This window comes from Hypomesus transpacificus, chromosome 7, assembly GCF_021917145.1.
Source record: "Hypomesus transpacificus isolate Combined female chromosome 7, fHypTra1, whole genome shotgun sequence".
In the NCBI taxonomy this organism is placed as follows: Eukaryota; Metazoa; Chordata; class Actinopteri; order Osmeriformes; family Osmeridae; genus Hypomesus; species Hypomesus transpacificus.
This window is the reverse complement of record NC_061066.1, coordinates 3,602,184-3,624,906: the sequence shown is the minus strand read 5'-3', so window position 1 is coordinate 3,624,906 and position 22,723 is coordinate 3,602,184. Positions and strand designations below refer to the sequence as shown.

At 49.7% G+C, this 22,723-nt stretch overlaps 1 protein-coding gene across 1 annotated transcript in view; it reads left to right on the top strand.

Annotated features, from left to right (window-relative positions):
• Positions 1–20,269, top strand: part of tmem178b (transmembrane protein 178B) — a 59,978-nt gene extending 39,709 nt beyond the window's left edge. The window contains exons 4-5 of the mRNA XM_047023317.1: positions 16,426–16,563; positions 17,623–20,269. Of these exons, the coding sequence (XP_046879273.1) occupies positions 16,426–16,563; positions 17,623–17,873 (389 nt within the window). The 3' untranslated portion in view covers positions 17,874–20,269. The remainder of the gene's footprint in view (positions 1–16,425; positions 16,564–17,622) is intronic.
• The last annotated feature ends 2,454 nt before the right edge of the window (positions 20,270–22,723 follow it).

The window sequence follows — 22,723 nt, the reverse complement described above, 5'->3', positions numbered from 1 at the left end:
TGCGTGTGTGTGTGTATAGACGTTCTGTACAGTAATTGGCTCGAATAAGTTATCCTTCAGTGTTCGGTGACCCTGTTAATTGTTTACCCCGTTGTGTATTAACATTGTAAATGTGTATCGGTAAGGCTCTTTCAGATTTGCCTGCCTCGTGCACCATTTATAACCTCATAGAAGAACTTACATTTAGCCAATGAACGGAGGGTGGAAAGGATTCGTCTCAGAGGATTGCGTTGCTACCCCGAACGTTAATGAAAGTGGGGATTGGATTATAACACAAGCAAACCAGTGGGGCATGTGACCTTTGTCCTCTGGGAGGACTGACCAATGGGTGCTGGTGTGGCTCGGCGACGAGGGAGGGGATGCCACTTCACCCCACGGTGGCCTGTTTCAGGAACTCGTCGGGGACATTGGCATTTCTAGGAAGAGCAGATTTGGGCGCCACACGTTCAATTTAGCAATGAGGTCAACAAAAGCTCAAAAGCAGGCCTCTTTGCTCTTCGAAGAGAGGGAGAAAGCGAGAGAGAGTGAGAGAGTGAGAGAGAAAATCAGATGGATGAGTTTCCCTGCAGCAGATCAGCCTCTAAATCTGAGCAGATTGTGTCTCTGTGTGTGTGTGTACAGTACGTACACTTTGCCTGTGTGTGTGCAGGGAGTGAGCACGTCTGAGTATTGACTCCTACCAGCAGAGCGGTGGAAGGTCTCTGGCTCTAGGCCAGCCTTTGGCTCAGCATCCCAACATTGCTGTTGCTCTGAGGGGCAAGATGAGGAGATACACAAACAAGGATGCATTCGCCGAGTCCACGGCGTGGCGTTCCAAAGTCGCGGTCAGGACGCTGACTCCGTACTCTGATCTCTCCTCGGCTCTCCACCCCCAAGAAACTCCTATTTTTCCTACTGAAGTATTTCTGGCCAGCATCGAGGCATGACGAGGGGTGCGAGTTCCTTCTCGTTCGTTCATCATTACCGTGTTACCAGCTGCACTTATCCACAGTCGGCTAAATCTACTTCTCCTTGCGTGGAGCCGTGTTGGTAGTTAATCTGCAATGTCACGCCAGAGCGGAAAATCCTCATCCAAATTAGGAATGCATCTCGCCATGAGTCGCATTCAAGAGAAGGCTTGAGCAGTCGCAGAAAACCATCGCAGTCTCTTTCCCCTGTCCAGGCTGATAAACACGTTAATCCACAGTCATTAGCTGCCGGGCTAATAATTATTAATTCGGAACAGACGAAAAGCCTGCGAAACCGGGTAAATAGGCCATTTGTGCAGCACTTGAAAGCTGATGCCTACCCAGCCCCACACTGTGCAGCTGGCCCTCGCTCGCCCAGTCGTTTGGCGTGCGATACTGCGCGAGGGGTGGCGATGTGTGGCGATATGCGTGCTATTAGTCGCTACAGTTGACACTTGCCTTGCAGAATCATTGCACCATCCTGTGCAATTGCTGTGGACTCTGTCTCTCAGACTGGCCCCCGGGTGACCAATGAGGTTGTTGCTTTGCCGTCATCACCTCACCCCTGCTTATCTCTAATGACAGGGGATGGTCACTCATCATTGTAAGGCATGGCTACCTAACCCAGCGGTCCTCTCACTGTTCCCGGATGTTTCGATGGGAAATCCACGCCAAGGCAGCAACAACCCCCGAAAGTTTAGAGTTCAGCAACATCTTGGAGTTTTGTTACTTAGGAACAGCACTTTCTCGGTCCCGAAATAGACCAGGAGTCTTCGGGCTTCCGAGCAGAATAGCTTGTGTGTGTGTGTGCGCGCGTGTCATGCCAAAGAGTTCATTCACCATCGCACTCGTAGCCAATCGCCGAGGAGAACCAGGAGTCTGGAATACTTCTCCCTCCCATGAAGTCCTTCGCTAACTGGCTAATCCACTTGGTCACACCAAAGACCGGCGAATCCACCAGCCCCCAAATCCTCGAGTCATTTAGGCCCCAGAGAAAAAGGAGAGGGAAGAAGCTTAGCCCACGATGACCGACTGCCATAGAAGATTTCACACCGCGCTGTTATGTCATATATACTCCTGCCCTGCAGTTTACTGTCATTTGCTTTAACTCGGTATTCTTCAAAAATGATATTACTCTGACATTCCGTAATGTGCAACGTGTGTGTGGGAGACCACGATGTAATACCCGGGCATCTCAAGTCATGGTGGCAGCTAAGAGAGAGCCTAATAACGTGAAATAGGTCAAACAGTTTTCGTTTTCACAGGCACTGTGCTCAACTAGGTGTAATGTGGATTCTGCTATTGTAAGAGTAAAAAAAAAAAAAGCAACATTTTCACCAGAGATGTTTTTTTCCTCTTCCTATCACTTCCAAACGTTCTCTTCTTCAAGGTTGTTTGCGAGCGTTAGAGCTGGCTTCTTTGTACACCTCTGCTTTTCCCACGTAATGAGAGTTTTCAGTCCGGGGACAGATAACAACATCAGATAGGAGGAGGGGAGGGAGGGCCTATTGATTTACAGGAAGGCCTTTGGCTGGAAGCCTGGTGGGCTGAAGGCCTCACACACACACACACACACCCATAGGTACACACACATGCAAATACACACAGACACACACACACACACGTCAGCCCCAGGGACAAGTTTGTCACAGCGTCCTGGATCCGAGCTTAGATTGGAGTGGATTGACAGGTGTGAGAGGTGTACCAAGGAAAGGGCAGCCGACACAGAAGGCCCCCATTCAGGACCAGGTGAATGATAATACCTTCCCTCTCTGGAATAGTGCGTGTGTCTGCCCGCCCGCCTACATGCGTGCATGTTTCATCCTTGTTCGACAGACCTGGTTTACCAGATTTGTGTTAGTCCTGCCAGAAGCCATGGGGCTCTCAAAACACCCTACAGCCATGTACCCATGTCGTTCAGGATGTCTTTCAACCGTGTCGCATGCTTTTTTATCTCACATGACAATCGCCGGAGCACGTGTCATCGCACCATTCACACAAGTCATCAGACATGACAACATCAAAGGTAGCAGGAGTACCACGTGGGTGGGTGTTAGTAACACTCGGTGTTACGCTGTTACACACCGAGCCATTGTTTGGCCACCGTAGCCAACAGGACGGCGTACAAAGGATTAGAGATTGTGGCGGCTCGATTTAGGCCACAGAGATTTGGGATTACGCGCCCGAGAACAACGTATATGGAAAGCCGTTCCATTCTGGATCCGTTTCCTCTGGCATCGTAGTCAGATTATTCTGGGAGATGGAGAGGAAGTCCGAGGCTGTGGGCAGCAGATGAAGAGCTGATGTCACGCTCTAGGAACCAGGCGGGGCCGGAGATGTCAGTGGAGTTGGACTAGCCGGTGGTCATCACCCACTGCACTGTCAAACGGACGATTTGGTGGGGCTTGAGCTTTCTGCTACATTAGCTGCATCCCGAAGAAACGGCTTCCGCCGCAAGGCTGTTTATTTCTCCGTTAGTGTGTATTTAACAAGGGTCAAACTATCCTCATCCTGACAAACAATTCCCATTCCCCCGGCGGGGTCAGAATGGAGCCAATACATTTGCCTCTGTCATTTCCTTTTAAGCTCTATTCTTCCCCCAAATGGTAAATGGTGCCCGTTTAAATTCATGCGTGTTTGCAAAAAGGTTTACACGCCAGCCGTTTGACAGTGGGTGTCGAGAAATGGGGAGATGCTGAACGGAAGCCTCCCATTGGCCAGTTCCTCTGGTGTTCGTGTGCAGGCGCGTTGCGGCGTGGGGCTGGGGTTTAAAAACCAGCAGCCCGTGTGTCTGGTCCTCTGCACTATCAGAGGACAGAGTTGTATAGGGGTTTGTCAGGTTTGTCAGGTTTGCTGCACAGCTGCGCTCCTTATCAGCTCAGTACACGTGGGCAGCTGGAACAGAACCACCCCCCCACCCCCCTTACCTTGCTACAAGAATGTTTAGAGACACCAAGGTCATCCTCTCTCCTTCTTTAACTCTTCCTCTCTCCCTCTCCTCTCTCCTCTCTCATTGTGTCACTACAATACACAAAAAAACACAGACCTTCATGTGAGAACAATAGCAGGGGTCACAGGGACATCTTTTTAGGGTTTTGTCATGTGAATACATCATGCGTGGTTGATTGTACCGCACGGCCCTGTGGAAACGCACAGGGAGCCGAGACCCAGCGCCACCATGTGCAGCCAGTCATTCAGCGGGAACCATCTCTAAGTGAGATGTGTGTGATTCCAGTGGCCTCCCCCCCACCCGCCGTTTAGCGCCATCCCGCCTATGGCGCCAAGCGACAGGTGTCACAGATTCTGTGGTCGGCAGGCCTCATTTAACCAATCAGCAGAGGCTGCGGAGGTCACAGGCCCCCTGGGGGAAGTGACACACTCGCCATGGTGGGAACCAGCAGAGGGTGTGAGAAAAGGGAGAGAGGTGGCAGGAGGAAGGGAGATGGACACTGAACGCTCGGGCCCAAGCAGCCAGCTAACCAGCCCTCCCTCCCTCCCCGCCCTCCCTCCCTCCCCACCTCTTAACAGCCGGATCTGTCGCTCGGCACAACAGTGTCTGCTACCCGCCACAGCTTCAGTGGCGGCTGCGTCACAACGACCGTCGATAAAGATCAATCACAGCAGGAGAGAACCCACCCGCCCGCACGCTGTCTTAAACCTGCCGTATAGCCTTCATGGGACGGCACCGGCCTTCATCGTCAGGGGACGAGTCTCGTTCGTGTTCCCTACATGTTTATAAACAGTCGCAAACAACCGGCAAACTCCGCCCAGAGAATGTCCAGACACGGCCTGTTAGGGATGTGTGACTACTGTGTGGGTGTCCTTGGGGAACGTTCATCTGTTGCGCGTGCTTTGTTTTTTTGTACTGTCTGACAGTTGCGACTAGTTAGCTCCGGGAAGAAAAAAAATGAGAGCGGAAAGGTGTTACGTCTGTACTCATCGTGTTCGTTCCCTGTCAGAAAATGAGTTTCTGTGTGGGGATGGGTGATATTGCAGAAATAGCTCCACGGTTGAAGTTAACCAAACGGTAGAAAGAGGTGTTTTGCTCGGTTTCTCTCGGACTCGAGCTGGACAATGACTCACTTCTCTTCCTGGTGAGAGGTTGAATTGTGTGTGACTTGCCGCAGCTCAGGGGTAAGATTTGACAAAGTCTTTCAAAATTGGTCCCTTTCTCCCTCTTACTCTCGCTCGTTCTCTCTCTCTCTCTCTCTCTCTCTCTCTCTCTCTCTCTCTCTCTCTCTCTCTCTCTCTCTCTCTCTCTCTCTCTCTCTCTCTCACATATTGTTATTTAAACAGTGACAGTACCTCACTTTTACCTCAGAGTTATAATATCCACAGACAGCCAACCAGACTCAAGGCTCAAAGTCTCTTGATACAAATCCTCGAGGAACCCCACAGTACCAAGCGTCTTTTCAAGTTCTACGTTCCCAAAGAAAGGGGTGAGGCTGGAGGCTGGCGAAAGAAGGGATGAGGCCGGTGGCCGAAAAAAAAAAAAGGCAGAGAGAAAACGAGGGGCCGAGAGCAGCAGAGCATCCTGCGGGGGGGCGGTGTGGGGGGGGGGGGGGCGGTGTGGGGGGGGGGGGCGGTGTGGGTGGCACCGTGCCGCCGCAAATCACTCATCTCTCTGCTCTTATCGCCGCTGATATCCACTGACCCCCCCCCCCCCCCCCTCTGAGAGCTCCTCAACAGAGTGGACTCTTGATCCGTTCGCTCCCAGTGTAATTGCGGCCCCCAGGTACCAGGGTAGGTTATCAGGGCGGAGATCGGAGAACGACACGCTGGCGTCATGGTGTGCCAGGGGGGCCGTGAGGGACTCGTCCTCCTGGCACCCCTGCCCCCCTTATCAAGCTCCCGAAAAATGGAAGACGTAATTACTCTCCCCCTCCCTCTCCCTCTCTCACTCGCCCTTCCTGTTTTACCCCACCGCTTCAGTCAACCCCCCTATTAGTTCTGGCGAGCGAGGTAATAAAAATGAAATCACAGAATATTCCGGCGGTGCGTTGGAGGCCAAATGAGTGACAGGCTCAGAGCCACTCAGGGCCGTGTAGTTCAGCCGGATTAATGGAAGAGGAAGGAAAAATGGTCTCTTTAATTGGAGTGTGGGATCCAAGTGTGTGTGTGTGTGTGCGTCCTCAGCTCTGGCCTTTTTATGAAACGTCCTTCCCCCCCTTCTCTGCGTCAGCTGACTCGAGCGTGTCAGCGAGCCACGGCGGTTCAAGTGCACTCGCCATGGCAACAACGACCCCATGTGATCCGATGAGGTGTGACCTCACGGATGACTGTCAGCGGGCGCTGTCCAATGGCAGAATGACTTTGACCCACGGTAATGGAGGTGCTTCGATTTTCAAAGACCACCAAGTCTTCATATGCGGTAAAAAAAGAAAAAAACAAAACAAAGCTTGGAGAAAGCTATGCTCTCGCTTTTTTTTCCGGCTCAGCACACTTAATGCTCACCACCGCCCCTATACCCCACCTTCATCTGCAATTATACAACCCGGGTTACCTGGATTCCTGCTTTTACCCACATAAAGGACAGGGCGAAATGGCCAGTTGAATAACTGTAATCATCCTATGAATTCAGCCCATTTCACTCACCCAGGAAGTATAGAACGAAGCATAAAATGTTCTCCACAGGGAGAAGGTGACTCATCCGACACCTGGTGGCTGCAGGGAGCTGCCTCGGCCTCCCTCCCTGGGTCCCAGTGTCCCCTGGGTCCCAGTGTCCCCTGGGTTCCTTCCCCAGCCTCTCCAGACCCATCACAGCAGCCTTGACACCTACAACGGGGGATTTGTCTGCCAAAGCATTTACAACAGAAACACCCCACCCACCCACCACCACACACACACACACACACCACTCTCTGGCTCCAAGCAAGAGGGTGTGTGTGTTCTGTGTGAGATACGCAGAGGCCATGACTAGGAAGTGCCAAGATTTCTCTCTGCTGCCCCCCCCCCTCCCCCCGAGTCACTCCACCATCCCCTCCTCTCCTTCCTGTCTGCCTCCATCCTGCATAGACATTTGCATGTGGAGAGCTTCCAGTACCGTGGCCCCTGCCAAGCAACGAAGGATGTGACAGTTTAGCATGCGGGGAAGAGCAGAGCTGCACTTTCATCCTCGTGGAACGAAGGAGGAAGTGACAGAGGGATAGAAAACTCCCTTCTCTCTTCTTCGCCCGCCACTAAAACCTTGCAGTGCGGTGCATTCCGTTTTGGCAGCGCAGATTAAAAAGTCAAAGATTTTGGGGGGAAAAAACACATCCCGGTGACTCGTCTTCGCCCCCGCCACGCGATTTCCAGCGCTGTTTTTCAACCCTCGAGCCTCATTTCTGGCAGGTTGACCTTCAGCTGAACCTACTGTTCCCACTTCACACAGACTTCACAGCTCGCTCTCGGATTCCGTACGCGCGTCGGCGCCTCACAGACATTTCCATGTCTCTGCACAAGGGGGTGCCTGTGTATGCATGACAACACCTTATCTGTACCTGCGTGCCACAGATAAGGCTTCCTCTTTTCTGGAAGTTTCCGACCATTTTATAGGCGCGGCACAGTACGGTCAACGTAAAGCGGAATGGCGTAAAGTGGAGGCCCGGTCTGAACCGTAGCTGTTCGCACAGCACAGATGACTGCGTTTGGGGGACTCTACTGCAGCATGTCATGACTTAAAGCTCAGGCAGGCTTTGCGATTCAGCGATGGTGCCTCAACTAATTTAACGGGAGGCAAGGGGGTTGTAGTGAGGTCAGCAAGACCACACGGAGCCAACATCTTGCCACACCTGAAGAGTGATTCAATCACATCAGACAAACCTAATCAGCCTTTGTGACACCCTCAGTATGCTGATTACCCACCAAATGCCGATGCAAAGGAACCATAGAAATGGGGGGGGACCTCCCCAATCTCAGCCCTCCTGCTAGCTTGCAAGCTTCAAAGGGCCTGCTTGAGACAACACGTCTCCAGAAACCATTTGCATCCGTTTTGGCGGCAGTTGAACAAAGAACATACCTTAATCAGAACTTTTGAGGAAAGTTCTTCAGACTTCACCTTTACCACGAGAGTACAAGGTGGAGAATTATGAGAGGGATATTTGTGTCATGTTTGTTACTTTGTTTTAATGTTGTGCTCACTGAAATCTTGATTCTAGTAACTAATCCTTCTTCCTGAAAGATAACCATGTCATTCTTGGTATCTACACAAAGCTCTCATAATAAAACAACCATTCAACTATATTTTGTAACTGTACCAAGATGTCCAGAACAATATTTGAATGATCTTTTGAACCAGCCAGAGACCAGATCACACCTTTGGTAGGTGTGAAGGAAGGAGGGGAGAGTTGACAACCCAGCTTCCCCCAATCAACGTCTGACCCAGACAGGTCCTCCCTCGAACTCTGAACTGTATAAATATCTGAGATGACCATTAATCTCGGACTTCAGCGAAACCAACCATGGCATGAACGCCATCGGGATTCGCGTTCCAAAGGACGTCCCCAAGCTTCTCCTGAGATTCAACTTTATAGTGATCGCGACACTATCTGGACGTTTCAACAGAAGAACCCAAAACGCAATTATCATTGCGACTTGACTGAGATCCCGCAGATTCAGCCACACGACCTTGCAGCGCAGCCGTGCTTTCACTTCCGATTCTTCAAATGGACCTTTGGCGCAAACCGCCCTCAACCTCATTGATCAACCCCTGATCAAACGTAACTATGGCTAACGCTCTTTCCTCCCAGACATGGCATTGGCGTGAGCTCTGTTTATGATTTGTAAGGATGTAGTCACTGACTTACCATTTCTGTCTTTCTTTAAGTTAGTCCATTTCATTCTGTTCATTGAAACCAATAACTCATATCAAACCCATAATCCAACTTGTTCATAAGATCTGTTTACCTTACTTGAATAAATTCATTGTAAAGATATTTTGACGTGCGTGTTCACTGATGCTACGATTGGCTCTACACTTAGAACGAATTCATTCCTAAAGATGAGACTGATTATTACATGTTAAATATAGGATTCCCTAATGTCCTAAACCAATATTAGGGTGGTGCCCCGAACTTTATGATAAATTAAGTATTTCTATTTTAACACGACGAGACCCCGCTACAGGGTGGAGTGGTTGAGAAAGCTTGAGACAGCGGCTTAAGAGTTCTCCCCCGGCAAGGCCTTCTCCTGTCACCTCCCAGTCTCTCTCCTCTTGTGTCGTTTTCATAACCTCTGCCTCACGACATAAGCCCTTTTCTGTCTCCCCCCCCCCCCCCCCCATCCCCCCCAAAATGCTTCCCAAACTCAGAAACTCGCTTGTTTGCGTCGTTAATCACAACGTTATTTTCTTCTTCCCCTGCCTCGTCCCGTCCCCCCTCTCCCTTTGTCTCCCACCTCTTTCCTCCCCCTTTGTATCTATCCATCTCTGGGTCTTCCGGGCTGTTTTCCCATCCAGATAAGAGGGCCCCTCGGCGGCAGTGCCCGACGTGCTGTCCCGTCTGTCTCCTCCACAGATTAAAAATCTCCCCCAAAAGTGCTGAGTCGCCCCGTCCTGTTTTATCACTCGTGCGGAGAGACGGCAACAGGGGAGAGGCGCGGCCAGCGGTGGGGGTGGGGGGGGGGGGCAACGGCGACCATTAGGAGGGGCTTCATGCAAAGACACTTTAATGATGTCACGGCGCCGCCCGCTCGGAGCTTTCAGAGCCTTCCTCCGTACAGTGCTCTCCCAGCCAATCCGTCTGTTTCATGGCTTCAATAAAATCGGTCAACCTCGACAATTGATTAAAAAAGCCTTATTAATGAAAATAAATAGCTATCCCAGAGTTGGGAGGATACGTTCTGTGAATCGAAAGCGGTACAGCCCCCTGACCGCCCCCCCAAGAAGCTCTCTATCCATCCCTGCATGTAACCCACCACCCCAGTACGCTGGCCCTTCACAGGCTACAGTAATTATTGATAGTCTGCTATAGCTGACCCATGAGCTGTAGTCTTTACAGGCTCATAGATTGAAAGTGATCCCCGGGGCAGTTTGTCGTGTCACATTTGTTTAGTGGTTTCCCAGTTCCCTCACCTTTTGATCCCCAGCTCTGACCTTGATGTAGCCGGGCTAATTAAATGGCCCAGCAGGGATCCTTTCGGCTCCCTTTTTTTCCCGCTCTTGTCTCTTGATGAGATTATCACGGTGAGAGCGCATGCTTCCCCTCTCTCGATGCAATTAGACGACTTGTTACGACGGCCGTCGGGTCATCCACGAGGTAAACGCCCCCGTTCGCTGCTGCGTCTGTGTCGACGGGGCCGAGAGCGGACGGTGCTTCCCGCGCCACGGTTTGCCGTGTGCGCCGCACGCCTCTCTGAAGGCGGGCCCTGTGGGGAACACCGACAGAGTCATCCGACGCGAAGCTTGCGAACCCCCCTCACCACGGCGACGCCGATCGACGGCCGCGCTGTCACGGGGACGCTCTCGTACGGCAGCTGTCCTATCACGACGTCCCCTCGGCCTCCGTGCCTCCCCCCGGGAGGAGATGATTGACCGCTCGATACTCCGTCCCCCCCCTCCCCCGGCTCATGCCCATCTGTGATTGGCTGTTCCTCCCCCCCAGGGGAGCGATGTGTCACGAGTCGTCCGACGGGAAGCCAGCTGTCAGCGACGGACACTCGGTCCATCCGCTGTCACTCACGGTGTCCCGGTGGCCCCGCTCCCCGGGGAGACGGGACCACGAGCGAACCGACCAACCATATGCCTCCGCCTTGAGGAACACACTCGTCATCCTCAGTTTTCCTCCATACAAGCCAGAGGGGCCTGTCAAGGGCTTCTCTCAGCCAATCGCACATATGTTTACAAAGGGACGGACACGGATTGGTCCTGTTTTTTTTTCTTTCCCCCCCAACCCCACCTGATCCAGCCCTCTCTCCTCCCCCCCTCCTATCCCTCCCGCTATCTCTTGTAATTTGATTTTGCCTCTCCATTGTTTTCTCCCCAGTGGCGTTTGACATCTGGTAATGAAATTAGGCTCTATTACCCCCCCAGTGAGTGGCGGTGAGCCGCAGCCGGCCTCCTAAACGAGGAGCCAAAGAGCGAGCGAAGGGCAGCGAAGACTCAGCAATTCTCCGGTTTTCCTCCAGAAAGCAAAGTCTCGCCTACCCGCCCACTCCCGCCTCCCTCATCCTTCACTTTTCCCCCCCCGACCCCCCTCTCCCTCCTCCTACAACATACAGCCCTCCCCCTCTCCCCTCTCCCAACCGCGGGCGCTGAGCCACCGTGAGTCAAAGATGACGCCAGCAAACCCACAGAGCGCCTCGACGCAGCGCTGGCTCCGTGACTCGCCGGCCTTCCTGACAGGGCCCCGGGGCCGGGGACGTCCTCTGGGACGACGGCACAGAGAGAAAAGCCTTTTCACCTTCGCCGTGAGGTCAACATACGCCCACCCCCCCCCCCCCCCCCCCCCCCCCCCTCCGTGCCACAGTTCTCTGGAGGGAGATAGCGGGCACACTTTCTCTCCCCCCCCCCCCTCCTTTTTTCTTTCTTTATTCCTTCCACCACCAAAAGCTATTTCCCTTTTCTAAAAGGGCTTTTCATTGGCACATTTGTTCTGGAGCAGACCAATATAATTAAAATGGAAAGTGGAAGTACCGGGCTCAACAACAGAAACCCAGTAACCCACAGAGAGACACAAACCAGAATCTGCTCCGCGCTGATACTCTAAACAAATGAACATGCTTATTAGCCACAGTCACTCACAGCGTCAGGAAGAAAAAAAAGGTTATGCCAATCGACGTGTTTTTATTTTTTCCGCAGTGATCGGAAGCCCACTGATCGCTCAAATGTCAATCATGTTTCATTTCCAAATGCAAGATGATACGTTTCAGTCCCTTTTTGTACCTTGTTGCATTTGGTTATGCTAACGCCTCCTCTCCTCTCCTGAAAGGAAATGCATGAATACACTTGATAATTATATCCCGAATTTTGGGGTGTATATGCTCTTATCTTTGAACAAACTGTCAAATTTGGGGAGATATTGTGACAAGGAACGTTTGACACATTCTTTTGTTGTCCCATATTTGCATGAATGCTAGGTGGGTTCTTCCTGACAGATTGTTTGTCTACATCTCGACGTGATGTGCAATACTGGTTTGGAATCTCGCAACAGACTTCTCACTCAGGGAAATTCTGTGCGGAAAAGCTGACAGCAATTAGGTGTAAATGTGTGGCAGGTGTGTCTGTCAGAAGCGCTGCCTCTGGGTGACTGTGTACATGCCTTCATCAGGCGTGTATCTGTGTGTGTGTGTGTGCACTCGTGTGTGTGTGCGTGTGTGTGCGTGTGTGTGAGAGAGACAGAAAGCCTGTAATCAGCCCCTGTCTCGGGTTTAGCCTAGTTGGAATCACGGGCTGCTCTGAAGGTGTGTATGCTAATGATAGTGGAGCAGGTGCACTTATCATCCAACTAACAGCGCAGACAGAATTTACCCATGTACACAATGATTGTCCTTCTGCTTTGCCCAGATACATCCAAGCCTCTTTTGACACTGGTGAATATCGCTGCTAATCGCAGACATGTACAACCCCTCGCTGATTTGCATGCGGGTGAGTGTGTGTGGGTGTGGGTGCGCCAAATGTGAGAGAAACGAGCACAGCTCGCTAAATGTTGATGTGGCGACAGCATACAGCAGCAAGACCCCGAGTTAGGTCAACTGCGATTCAAAACAAATCTGTGCGTAAATGCGCGTGTCCGTTTCTTGTTTGGTCCGAGGAAAACGTTGAAATTACACCATTTCAACAAGATTCGTCCATATCCTCCACCATGCAGTGCTCCAAGATGACTGAACTGTCTCAAGATGGATTGAGAAAGCTGTCAATAAGTGGAGACGTTTGTTTGGACGCTTGGGCCGCGCACAGTTAAGGAATATCCCCTAAACGATTCCCAGTTCATGCGGGTTCATTCTATTTGGATGTTGCATTGTGAGTAGCAGTCAGGATTGCCACAGAGGATCCCTTCAGCAGGGTCGCTGACGGCAACCTTGCGGTCAGCCAGAGGCCTAGGGGAGCTGCCATCTTGGAAATGCATCGCTTGTCTGGGGCTCAGAGAGAGGAATCAATTTCAGTGAGTAATGGAATGGCGTCCATCGATTGCAGATACCTAGATTTCCAAAAGCCGTACGGGCTTTTCCCACAACTTATTTTGGACAGCGGGATTATCAACACGAGTCTTAATGGTGTCTGCCAAAAAGGCACCAGATGAACTGAGACATCATTTGTATAAACGTGTTTATACGTCTCTCAACGGGCCTTCTGTTTCTACCGTCTCAGCGGTCTAGTTTGATCCAGCGAGGCATTCTGTGGAGGTTTTGTGTTTGTGCAATATCTCCCTCCTCCGTTCTCTTTGGTCTATCCCCTCTATATACCCCGGTGAAAGCATATGGTGGACAGCAGCGTAAATGCACTTTCAACACCTAGATCAGAGGACTCAAGTGGAATACCAGAGGCGTCGCTAAGCTAAAGGGATATCTTCTCAATGTTGGGTTGCAAAAGAATACCGTAAAGCAAGACGTGTTGTTGAGGGAAAGGGAGACAGCTACTACATAAGACACACACACACACACAATCAAATCCACATGTTTACTATAATTGATTATGGTGCCCATCAGCCGCTGGTGAGGTATTTGCCATTTGTAATTATACACGTATGCTCAGGAGGCTAACTGACAGCTCCTAATGAGAGCCACACTGGGGAAGCGCAGCTCTGATGGCTCCCACCGACGTTGACGACATCTTGGAATAGGATCCGTCGACAGACAGCTGGGGAGGCAGACGTCAAGCTGGGCGTCAAGTCTTAGCCAAAGCTAGTCTGGAACATCCAAATGAGAACTGACACTCAGTTCAATCATCCATCGACTTAAAGAGATGGTGCTGCCCGCGAGTCAGGTATTTTCTGACTTTCATATAGGCTTTACAGTATTCTGTGTGACTTTTCCGGCTGTGCTTCCACAGTAGGATACTCGGTACAGTAGGTATATCTGAAGTATTATCAGTCCAATACAATTCCATTATGGCAGAGGACCAATATTGACTTGGTTTTTTTGTTAAGGTGATGTTTTTACAAGAGGATTAAAAGCCTGTCTGTGTCGATAATCGTAATGCGCTTGCATATCCAATGGTCATTATTAGTGATCTTCTAAATTCAACCCACCCCCCCCCCCCCCCCATCCCCCACAAAAAAAAGAGATTATGACAAAATAACGCTTTACTGTGACAAAAACAAACAATCTAGTTTGGATGAAAAATTGATTTGAGTGAAACGTTGAAGTCATTCTTTCGGCGAGGCTCCAGGCCCCTGACTGACAAGCCAGTCTTCCTTTTCTTCTCCTTGTCAGTTAAATGATGCTCAGTCTCTGTGTCGGAGAAGCGCTGACGACTACCTTTGTCAGCTTCTCGCTCTTCTATCCACCCCCCGTCTCCCTCCCCCTCCCTCCCTCTATCTCCTCTCCCAAGCTGTTTCCCTCCACAGCAAATACAGACACTGGGGCTCTCGACTTCCATCTACAACAGAACTGGAAAAACTTGATATGAGAATCGTGATCCGACATCACTGGTCGAGTAGCAGGGCGGTTGTGATACAGTAGTGACGCAATGACGCTCCCAGATATTACATTTCCCGAAATCTGTTTCGTACAAACGTCTCATTCAGAGCTTGCCAACTAGGATGTCGGGGTGCTGTAATGGCAGTGTGCTGCTATAGATCATATGTAAAGAGATATATCAGATATTTATTTGGGGGTTTCCCTGCTCTACCGCTCAGATTTGTAATTGTTGTGGAAAAAGGTGGACTCTCTCTTCCCCGTCGAGTTCTTTTTTCTTACTTTGGTTTTCATGTGGGTGACCTATACCTGTATCAGTCTCTTTTTTTGTCAACACCCCCCACCGCTCTCGTTTGTTTAAAGCACAGTGACCTGCACATACCTCTCTCTGTGTGTTGTGTCCTGGTGTTGCGAGCTGGGCAGGTGCAGTGCGCCAGCCACAGAGTGGTGACGGGTATTTATTACTCCAGCGGGATTGTGGACCAGATTACCCAGGAGGCAGTGCTGCTGGGCCGTGAAGGTTCTATAGTCCTCTCCCATCACATTAGTCTTCTTCCACCAGCAAACTAACACACACAGACACACACACACTCACCTGTACCTGCCGGGCTTGCAGGCTTTTGGCAGGCACACAGGCTAGACACGAGAATGTGATGTCTCCCAAAATACACACACACAGAGGTCATAGAGACAGAAACAGGGACAATACTGATCCGTTCTCCTTAAGCTGTACTTTGTATACAGATATGAAAAGAGTTGTATGCATGTTCGTGAAACTAAACCATGTATTTTTGTCTCAAAACTGTTATACTACATTCAGTCGGAACTATTTGCAACAACAGAATAAACTCACTTAAAAAAAAGGTACAAATCTGGAAAACCTTTTATAAAATATCATTTCTGTTTAGCTCCATAAAGTTCTGACCAGAAAGCGGTTCTACATGTTGAGCCTTCGTTCGGACAATAAAGTTGTACATCATTTAACCCTGTTCTGTGGCTCAGATACAATGTCTAAACGTGAAGAGCAGTCAGTCCAGGCGCCCGAGTAGGAAGATAGCAGCCTGCCCCTAGTATGCTGGTGGGGGGGGTGAGAGAGGGTATGTGCTGGTTGTAGCGGCTGACTGACAGGCTGCCTGACGGGCTGTTCCACATGAGCTCCCCCTCCCGCAGAAGAAGACAGACAGCGGCAGCGCGATGTGTCAGGAAACCACTTGGCTTGCACCGCCGCCGCTCGCCCCGACGCCCGTGCTGCCGTGGAACGCGGTGCATCTTAAAAAATAAATAAAACATTTCACCTATTCAGCTACCGTTGTGTGTTTTTATGCAAGGCGGCGTCAGAACACGTTTTGGGATGCGTAGGTCCGACAGAGAGCACAGGGGAGGTACACGAGTCTCCCCCACAGGTCTGCGAGAGAAGCCTCGGAAGCAGCCGAGGGTGGGAGTCCTCTCTGACGCCCACGCCACGGGGCGACTCCAGCGGGCCCCGTGGAGGCCCCGCCCTGTCCCCCCTCACTCCCTCCAACCAGGAAGCTCAGCCGTGACATTGATATCAACATGGGGGGGGGGGGGGGGGGGGGACTGGGCTCCGAGCCGTCCGTGTTGAACCACGCTGTCGAGGCGTGCCACTCGCCCCGTCCCCCCGTCCTCCGTTGTCACTGTCATTACCCCCCCCCCCACGGTGACACGTCCTGTCCTCAGGGCCACGTCTCACAGCTGAGGCTGTCCTTTTCCTGCCAGGCTCGGGCACAAACGGTCCCACGTTCGTCCTCCCTTCCCTAGTGCGGGGACAGCGCTAGGCAAAACGGTGTGTGTGTGTACCTGACAGAGCTGTGTGTGGGTTGCTGATATTGCTACTGTGTGTGTACCTGCGTCCAGTGGACTACCATACCCACCTCTCCCCTCTCCATGTCTGTGCCGTGTGCAGACTTGCGGCGGATGACGGCAGGCTTCATGGGCATGGCGGTGGCCATCATCCTGTTCGGCTGGATTGTCGGCGTGCTGGGCTGCTGCTGGGACCGCGGCCTCATGCAGTACGTAGCTGGGCTGCTCTTCCTCATGGGAGGTGAGTGAACCCCGAACACCGGAACCTTCTTCGCTCATGACAACGGACATATTTAACATCTTTTTTATTTTTGTATTCCTTGACTCCTTTCATGGGCCTAACAGATAGCATTTAGGATGAAGCCGCCGAGAAAGATGTTGTGACTTGACATATAGCATGTGTGTTTTGAGCTTGCTGATTGGAGTCACATTGACGTCTTGGCCTGCATACATCTGTCCCTTTTCCAGACACATCTATCTGCTGGTTGTTTCTCTCCAGCTTGTTGGGAGGGCTGAGGGGCTGTAGTCGAAGCACGCTGGGTGCTCTCATTAGTGCTGCCAGCCATTTTGATTAATGCATGAGAGCCGGATGCAGAATCTGCCTTCATTATATATACAGGAACACACACACACATACAAATACGCTCATGCAAAGACATACATGCTCATGTTTGCACATGCACACACACACACGCGTACACACACACACACACACAGTCCTTTCCCCCAGAGCACACAAGCAGTGGCAAACTCACTCATCTTACATGGATATGATATGCAGACCCCAGCTCCCGTACAGCAAAAGGCAAGCGGAGACTCAATTAAGATGGGCTCCGGATTAATCCAATGCCTTCCCGTTGCATAATGAGCAGGCAATTAAAAAGCCAATTAAGCTCCTAAGTAATACCAAAAAAGTGGGGGATAGGCCAGGTCAGATTACAGTGGCCAAATCTCAGCTAAACAGCCCAGAGGGTCACCCGCGGGGGGGCTCGGAAATGAAGCCAAAATGAACGCCTTATCCACGACTTCAAACAGAAGGGAACGTTGCAATTGTCAAGTCCAAAGTGAATGAAAATGTATTCTATTAGGACTGAATGAATATTCCGATTCTCTTGAGGGAACAGCTCAAAACGGCGCCATTACTTCTCAGAGGCAGGGGGTCTTTGAAATCTCACACTACATTAGAAGATAATAAACCGTCATTATTTAAAACGGGAATTGGATCGGGGTTTATGCATGTGCGTAGACCTGACGTCTGTCTCGCTTTGTCTTTCTCCTTCTCTCCGCCATCTCACCCCAGGCACCTTCTGCATCATCTCCCTCTGCACATGCGTGGCCGGCATCAACTTTGAGCTCTCCCGCTACCCGCGCTACCTGTACGGCCTCCCCGACGACATCGGCCACGGCTACGGCTGGTCCATGTTCTGCGCCTGGGGCGGCCTGGGCCTCACGCTCATCGCCGGCTTCTTCTGCACGCTGGCACCCTCCGTGCAGCCCATCCCCCGCTCCACCTGCCCCAAGACTCGCCAGGAGAATGGCACGGTGTGCTAGAGGACCGGGGCCCGCCCACCGCGGGCGCCTGACGGGACAGCCGAGAAGAGGCGACAAAGAAAAACGTCCAAAAACGTGCAAACTAATCCCACGCGTTCATTTCGAAATCATCTCCGTGCTTTCCCGGTTGCGGACGTGTTTTTGGTTTCTTTTTCCTTTTTTTATCGTGTGTGCGTGTGTGTAATATAATGGGTGTCTTGAATCTGGTATCTTGAAAAATTACAGTAAAAAAATAATAAGACAGAGAAATATAATCAACAATCTGAAGTTGTGTTAGTCTGTTGTGGTGGAGCAGGGATGCCCAGATGGATGTTCCACGACGATGCCTTCTTTCAAGGAACGTTAGGGAAACATTGTGGGAGAATGTCCCGGAAAATGGGAGGGGGTGGAGGGAGCAACGCATGACTACATCTCGGACTGTGGCACAGCTGTGATGCTCAGTAATCGAAACGATGGGCCATCTGAACTTCACAAGCCTGTCCTTAGTGTTTGGACACATAGCAGCGGGTAGCTGATGTCAGACAAGGAAGTATTATGCCTGACACCAATGAAAACTGATGCTAAACGAGCTCGCTGAAACTAGACATGCAAGACTAGCCTAGTCTGACTGTGGTGGAACTGTTACGAATGGCACATTTATTTCTCCAAAGGAGGGGGAATCTCTCCTGGACAACATGACTTCTGGTGGAGCCTCCTGTGGGATTTTCGGGAACTCGGAAAAACGAAGAGGGAGAAAGCGAACGAGGGCTTAATCACATTGACTTGCCTAATGAACAAAATGCAGCAGTTATGGCTTGGTTGACTAATCGTGTATGCTTGAGTGGTTTCACCTGATTGGTAGGCGACTGCTGAGCACATCCCAGGATAACTCCACTCTTGTACATTATTGTACAGAATATTCCAGATAAACTACAGCCGGGACAAATTCCAATGTCGGAGCATTTTCATTCTCGTTATATAGGGCATCCTCTAAAATCCTTTCAAACGTTCCAGTATCATTTAACATTTTATACATGCATTCCACTTTCTCCCATTTGTGTCTATTCCTTTTTACTGGATTGAAACCCCTTCCATCCTTAGTGAGTGAGCTGTTGTTTGATCGTGTATGGAGCGAGTGGAACGTTTGTTTTTATTACATCGTAGTCATAGAAGTGTGTGTGGGTGTTTTGCGGTCTCTGTAGAAAAAAAAAAAAACTGTTGTAGAAATTATTATATTATGACAATAAAGTCAAGCTCTGCCTTTAGGTGACATATGAAGGTGGAGTCTTTGATCTGAAAAGAAAAAACAAAACAATGAAAATAGAAAGATGCAGTATCCTGTTTAAACGGCACACCCTACTTTGGTCTTGACATCTTTGTGGGGGGAGGGAGTGGTTTTCCCCGTGGACGGGGCTCAAAAAGACAGGCTTGCTAGCGAGTTGTGCCGACGCCATGCTGCGCCTGCCTTAAGCGCGTCTGTAAGTGATTTATTACATCTGATGGGAACACGCCGACTATCTTCCTGGGGAAATCTGTGTGCGTCTAAAGAGAGGCCCCGACTGCTCCTCCAAACACCCGGCTCTTGCTCCGTGTGTTTCCGGGAGACGGCAGGTTTCCTGCGGGGCCCTCCGAGTGAATCGAGGACAAGTGTGGAAGCTCGTGGTTTAAGGGGAGCGTCCTGCTCCCGTTTCATCATGTCCCTCAAATGGAGTGGGTTGAAACATGTTTGTTTTTTTTCTTCATAAGGCAAGCACAAGTCATTCCGTAGTAGCGTAAAACTGCAAGCACCATTTTGCTAGGATTGGGGAGAAAGCCCTGCTGTGCTTTCCAGGTCATGTTGAAACGATGTCGCCTTGTTTGTATTTCAGCCACCATCTTCTTTACCTGCTCATATTTCATACACATACCTCTGCTTCTCAGCCAGCTCCATATTTAGGTATTTTATTTATTTTTGGCCTTGGCAGGACACAGAGAACCCCGGCCAAACAGACGGTGATGTATGTTGTCATTTGTCATACTCTCCTTTCCTTCCCTTTATGATGCTACACAGGACCCTGACCTCTACAAAAGGTCATGTGACCTTGCTTATGGTGATGCGTTTGACAGAGAAAACATGAAAAAGACATTGGCATTAAAACTTGAACCTTCACCTTAACAGAAACAGTAAATCCTAATTTCGAGTGTAATTTAAACATGACCACAAACATCACGGGCGTCTTTCAAAAGACCAAACATTTCTCGTGCACCATGAACAGGGGCGTTTCTACACGGGGGTCTACAGGGGCCGGTGCCCCTGTAAAAATGTCCTTGGCCCCCCCTGTGCTGACTAAATAACTGACTTTTTTACACACGTTTTTCTTCTTCTAGTAGTCATCATAAACCGAGGAGGGACATTGCAGCCTTTTTTGCCCCCAATAAATAAAAAGGTTAGAGAAACATATCAAGGCATTGAGGGAGCTGGAAGAGGGAGAGCCAGAGCATTTTGTATGATTTTAATGTCAAGCTAAATTAAAGTATTTCATGTTTAACCCTTGTGTTATCTTCATGTGACCCGAAGGCAGCGCAAGGGTTGAATATCATTTGTTTCTGTTTTTTAATGTGGCCCCCCTTGGCCCCCCCCCCCTGTAAAATTAGTGTAGAACCGCAGCTGACCATGAAACAAGTCACATTTACAACCGCAGCCACAAATCGACCAAACTCAGATGTGTGACTGTTAACCTGTAAACGAGCGCCTCATCCCAAACTCGGCGCGACAATCCTTCTTATATCCCTCGATCTTCGAGTTGAAGTCTATATGCTGATTAAGCAGTGTGTCTATTTCCTCAGTATGTAAGTATACAGGCTGAAAGAGCCACAGGGATAGATTAATAACAACATCTGCAAATTGGAACTCAATGTGTGCTTTGCACATTGAGTCATCATAAGAAATACACATAAGAAATATTCCTTGGGACACAAGCTGATAATGCAATTGGCCATGAAATTACATTAAAACCACTAGACACACTTCAAGAGCTGTGCCTCTAAAAGAAAGAAAAAAGCTTGAAGCAACAGTGGAAGATAAGACCCGCCTTATCCCTTATAGTGGATAATTGTGATACAGTGGGAATACTATGGAGGGGACCTATAGGAGAAGGGGGAAGGGAGAACCCCCCCCCCCCTCTGAATGGAGCACATCCAGCCTTATGTAAGATGATGTTCCTTGACATACTTACGGCACAAATATTTATTTCCGTCTGAGGATTACACAAGGCTTTCATACAAAAAGGTTATCCACTGCTCGTACACACGCAATTCCCGCTTCCGCGTCATTCCATCTAGGTTCTTGGGTCAGACGTGGTAGTGAAGCATGCGCTGACACACAATGGGACACTATTGTGTGGTACAATGTCACAAAAGCACACCTCGATGACACCGCACCTGAAGAAAGTTCTATTAGAACTCTGCAAGGTCTTTACACTGCATCAACAAAGAAGCTAGTTGTATAGTTGCTGACTGAAAGTAGTTATTGACTATTGGGTGCTATAAACCCCTTCGGAAATCATTTCCCCTGAATCCCAGTATAAATGTATGCAGTCTGAAATGTATTAATAAACTCCTAGAAGTGTGTGCTTGACTAACATGTGAAGTTAATGGGAATGTGTGCTCAAGCTTCAGAATGGTGTATAATAGCAAAAAAAAACTGAGATACTGCAACTTTCATTCTGAACGGACGTTAAAATCTAATGGATTTAACAACATTTAACATCAGTACTGTGTCTGTTGAGTAAACTTGAAAAACTAATAAAAAAGGAATACAAAAAAAGAAACCCTGGAAATGTTCAACTGTGGAATGTAAAATCATTACAAAAATAAATTTCATTGGTGTGTTTACTAATTACATGTGTCATCCTATGGTTTACACAAAACAGCCACTATGTAAGCTTTTATCTTTTCTATCGGATATACATCTCATGCAAATTCAACTGACTTCGTCTTCAGTCGTAGCACTGGCATCTCCGGCCCAGCCCGAGACGCAGATCCCGAGGCCAAACATGAAGGAGAAGAAGCAGCATGTAAGTAAGCAGCTTAAACGGGGTGGTTTCTTAGACGTAGGTCTATACAAATAAATTGTGATTTGAACAACCGATTTCCTCGTCAGATCCATACAGGGACGCTGGAGATGAAAGTGGAGGCGAAGGGCATTAGATCACATCAAAGAGGATGTCAGTCATGTTTCAGCTGCAAAGACTTGACAGGATGAGAAGGTGGAGGGCGGGCAAATCAGAAGTGAGATTGAGGGAGTGCAAAAACGAACAAAAACGAACAAAAAGTCCACAGCGACTAGGCTCATTTAAAGAGACGATAATACATGCGGTCCTGATGAATACTACATGAGAGCATTTAGGCCAGCTGCGCTCGATCCATTCAAATCTAAGCGTCAAGAGAAGCCAGCCTTAATTGTACCTGACTGGGCCAATCATTTGCGTGCTTCTGAACTCTGTTGGTTTTAAAATGGCAACGGAGACAGTTTAAGAACCACACTGGTTTGCAATAAATGTGAACATGACATATAAACCAGTCGAATTATATACGATGAATACATAATGCATTTTGGAAAGCATGACTGTCACATCGAAGTACATGCAACACAAAGCATTTGCCGAGCCAAATGTGAGCACTTAATTTGCTCTTGACATTATCTGCAAACTGCTGCCTCTTCTGCACGATAAAGTTAATTAGCCCACACTGAAAGCATTTGAAGTGTGTCCTTTCAAACTCGGCCACGGCAACGGGGGCTTGCGTGGTCGCCCACTGCCGCTTCTTGAACGGAGTTATCTGCGAGAATCATACGATGCTCGTCTCTTTCGGTCTCTTTGAACTGTTGGTAA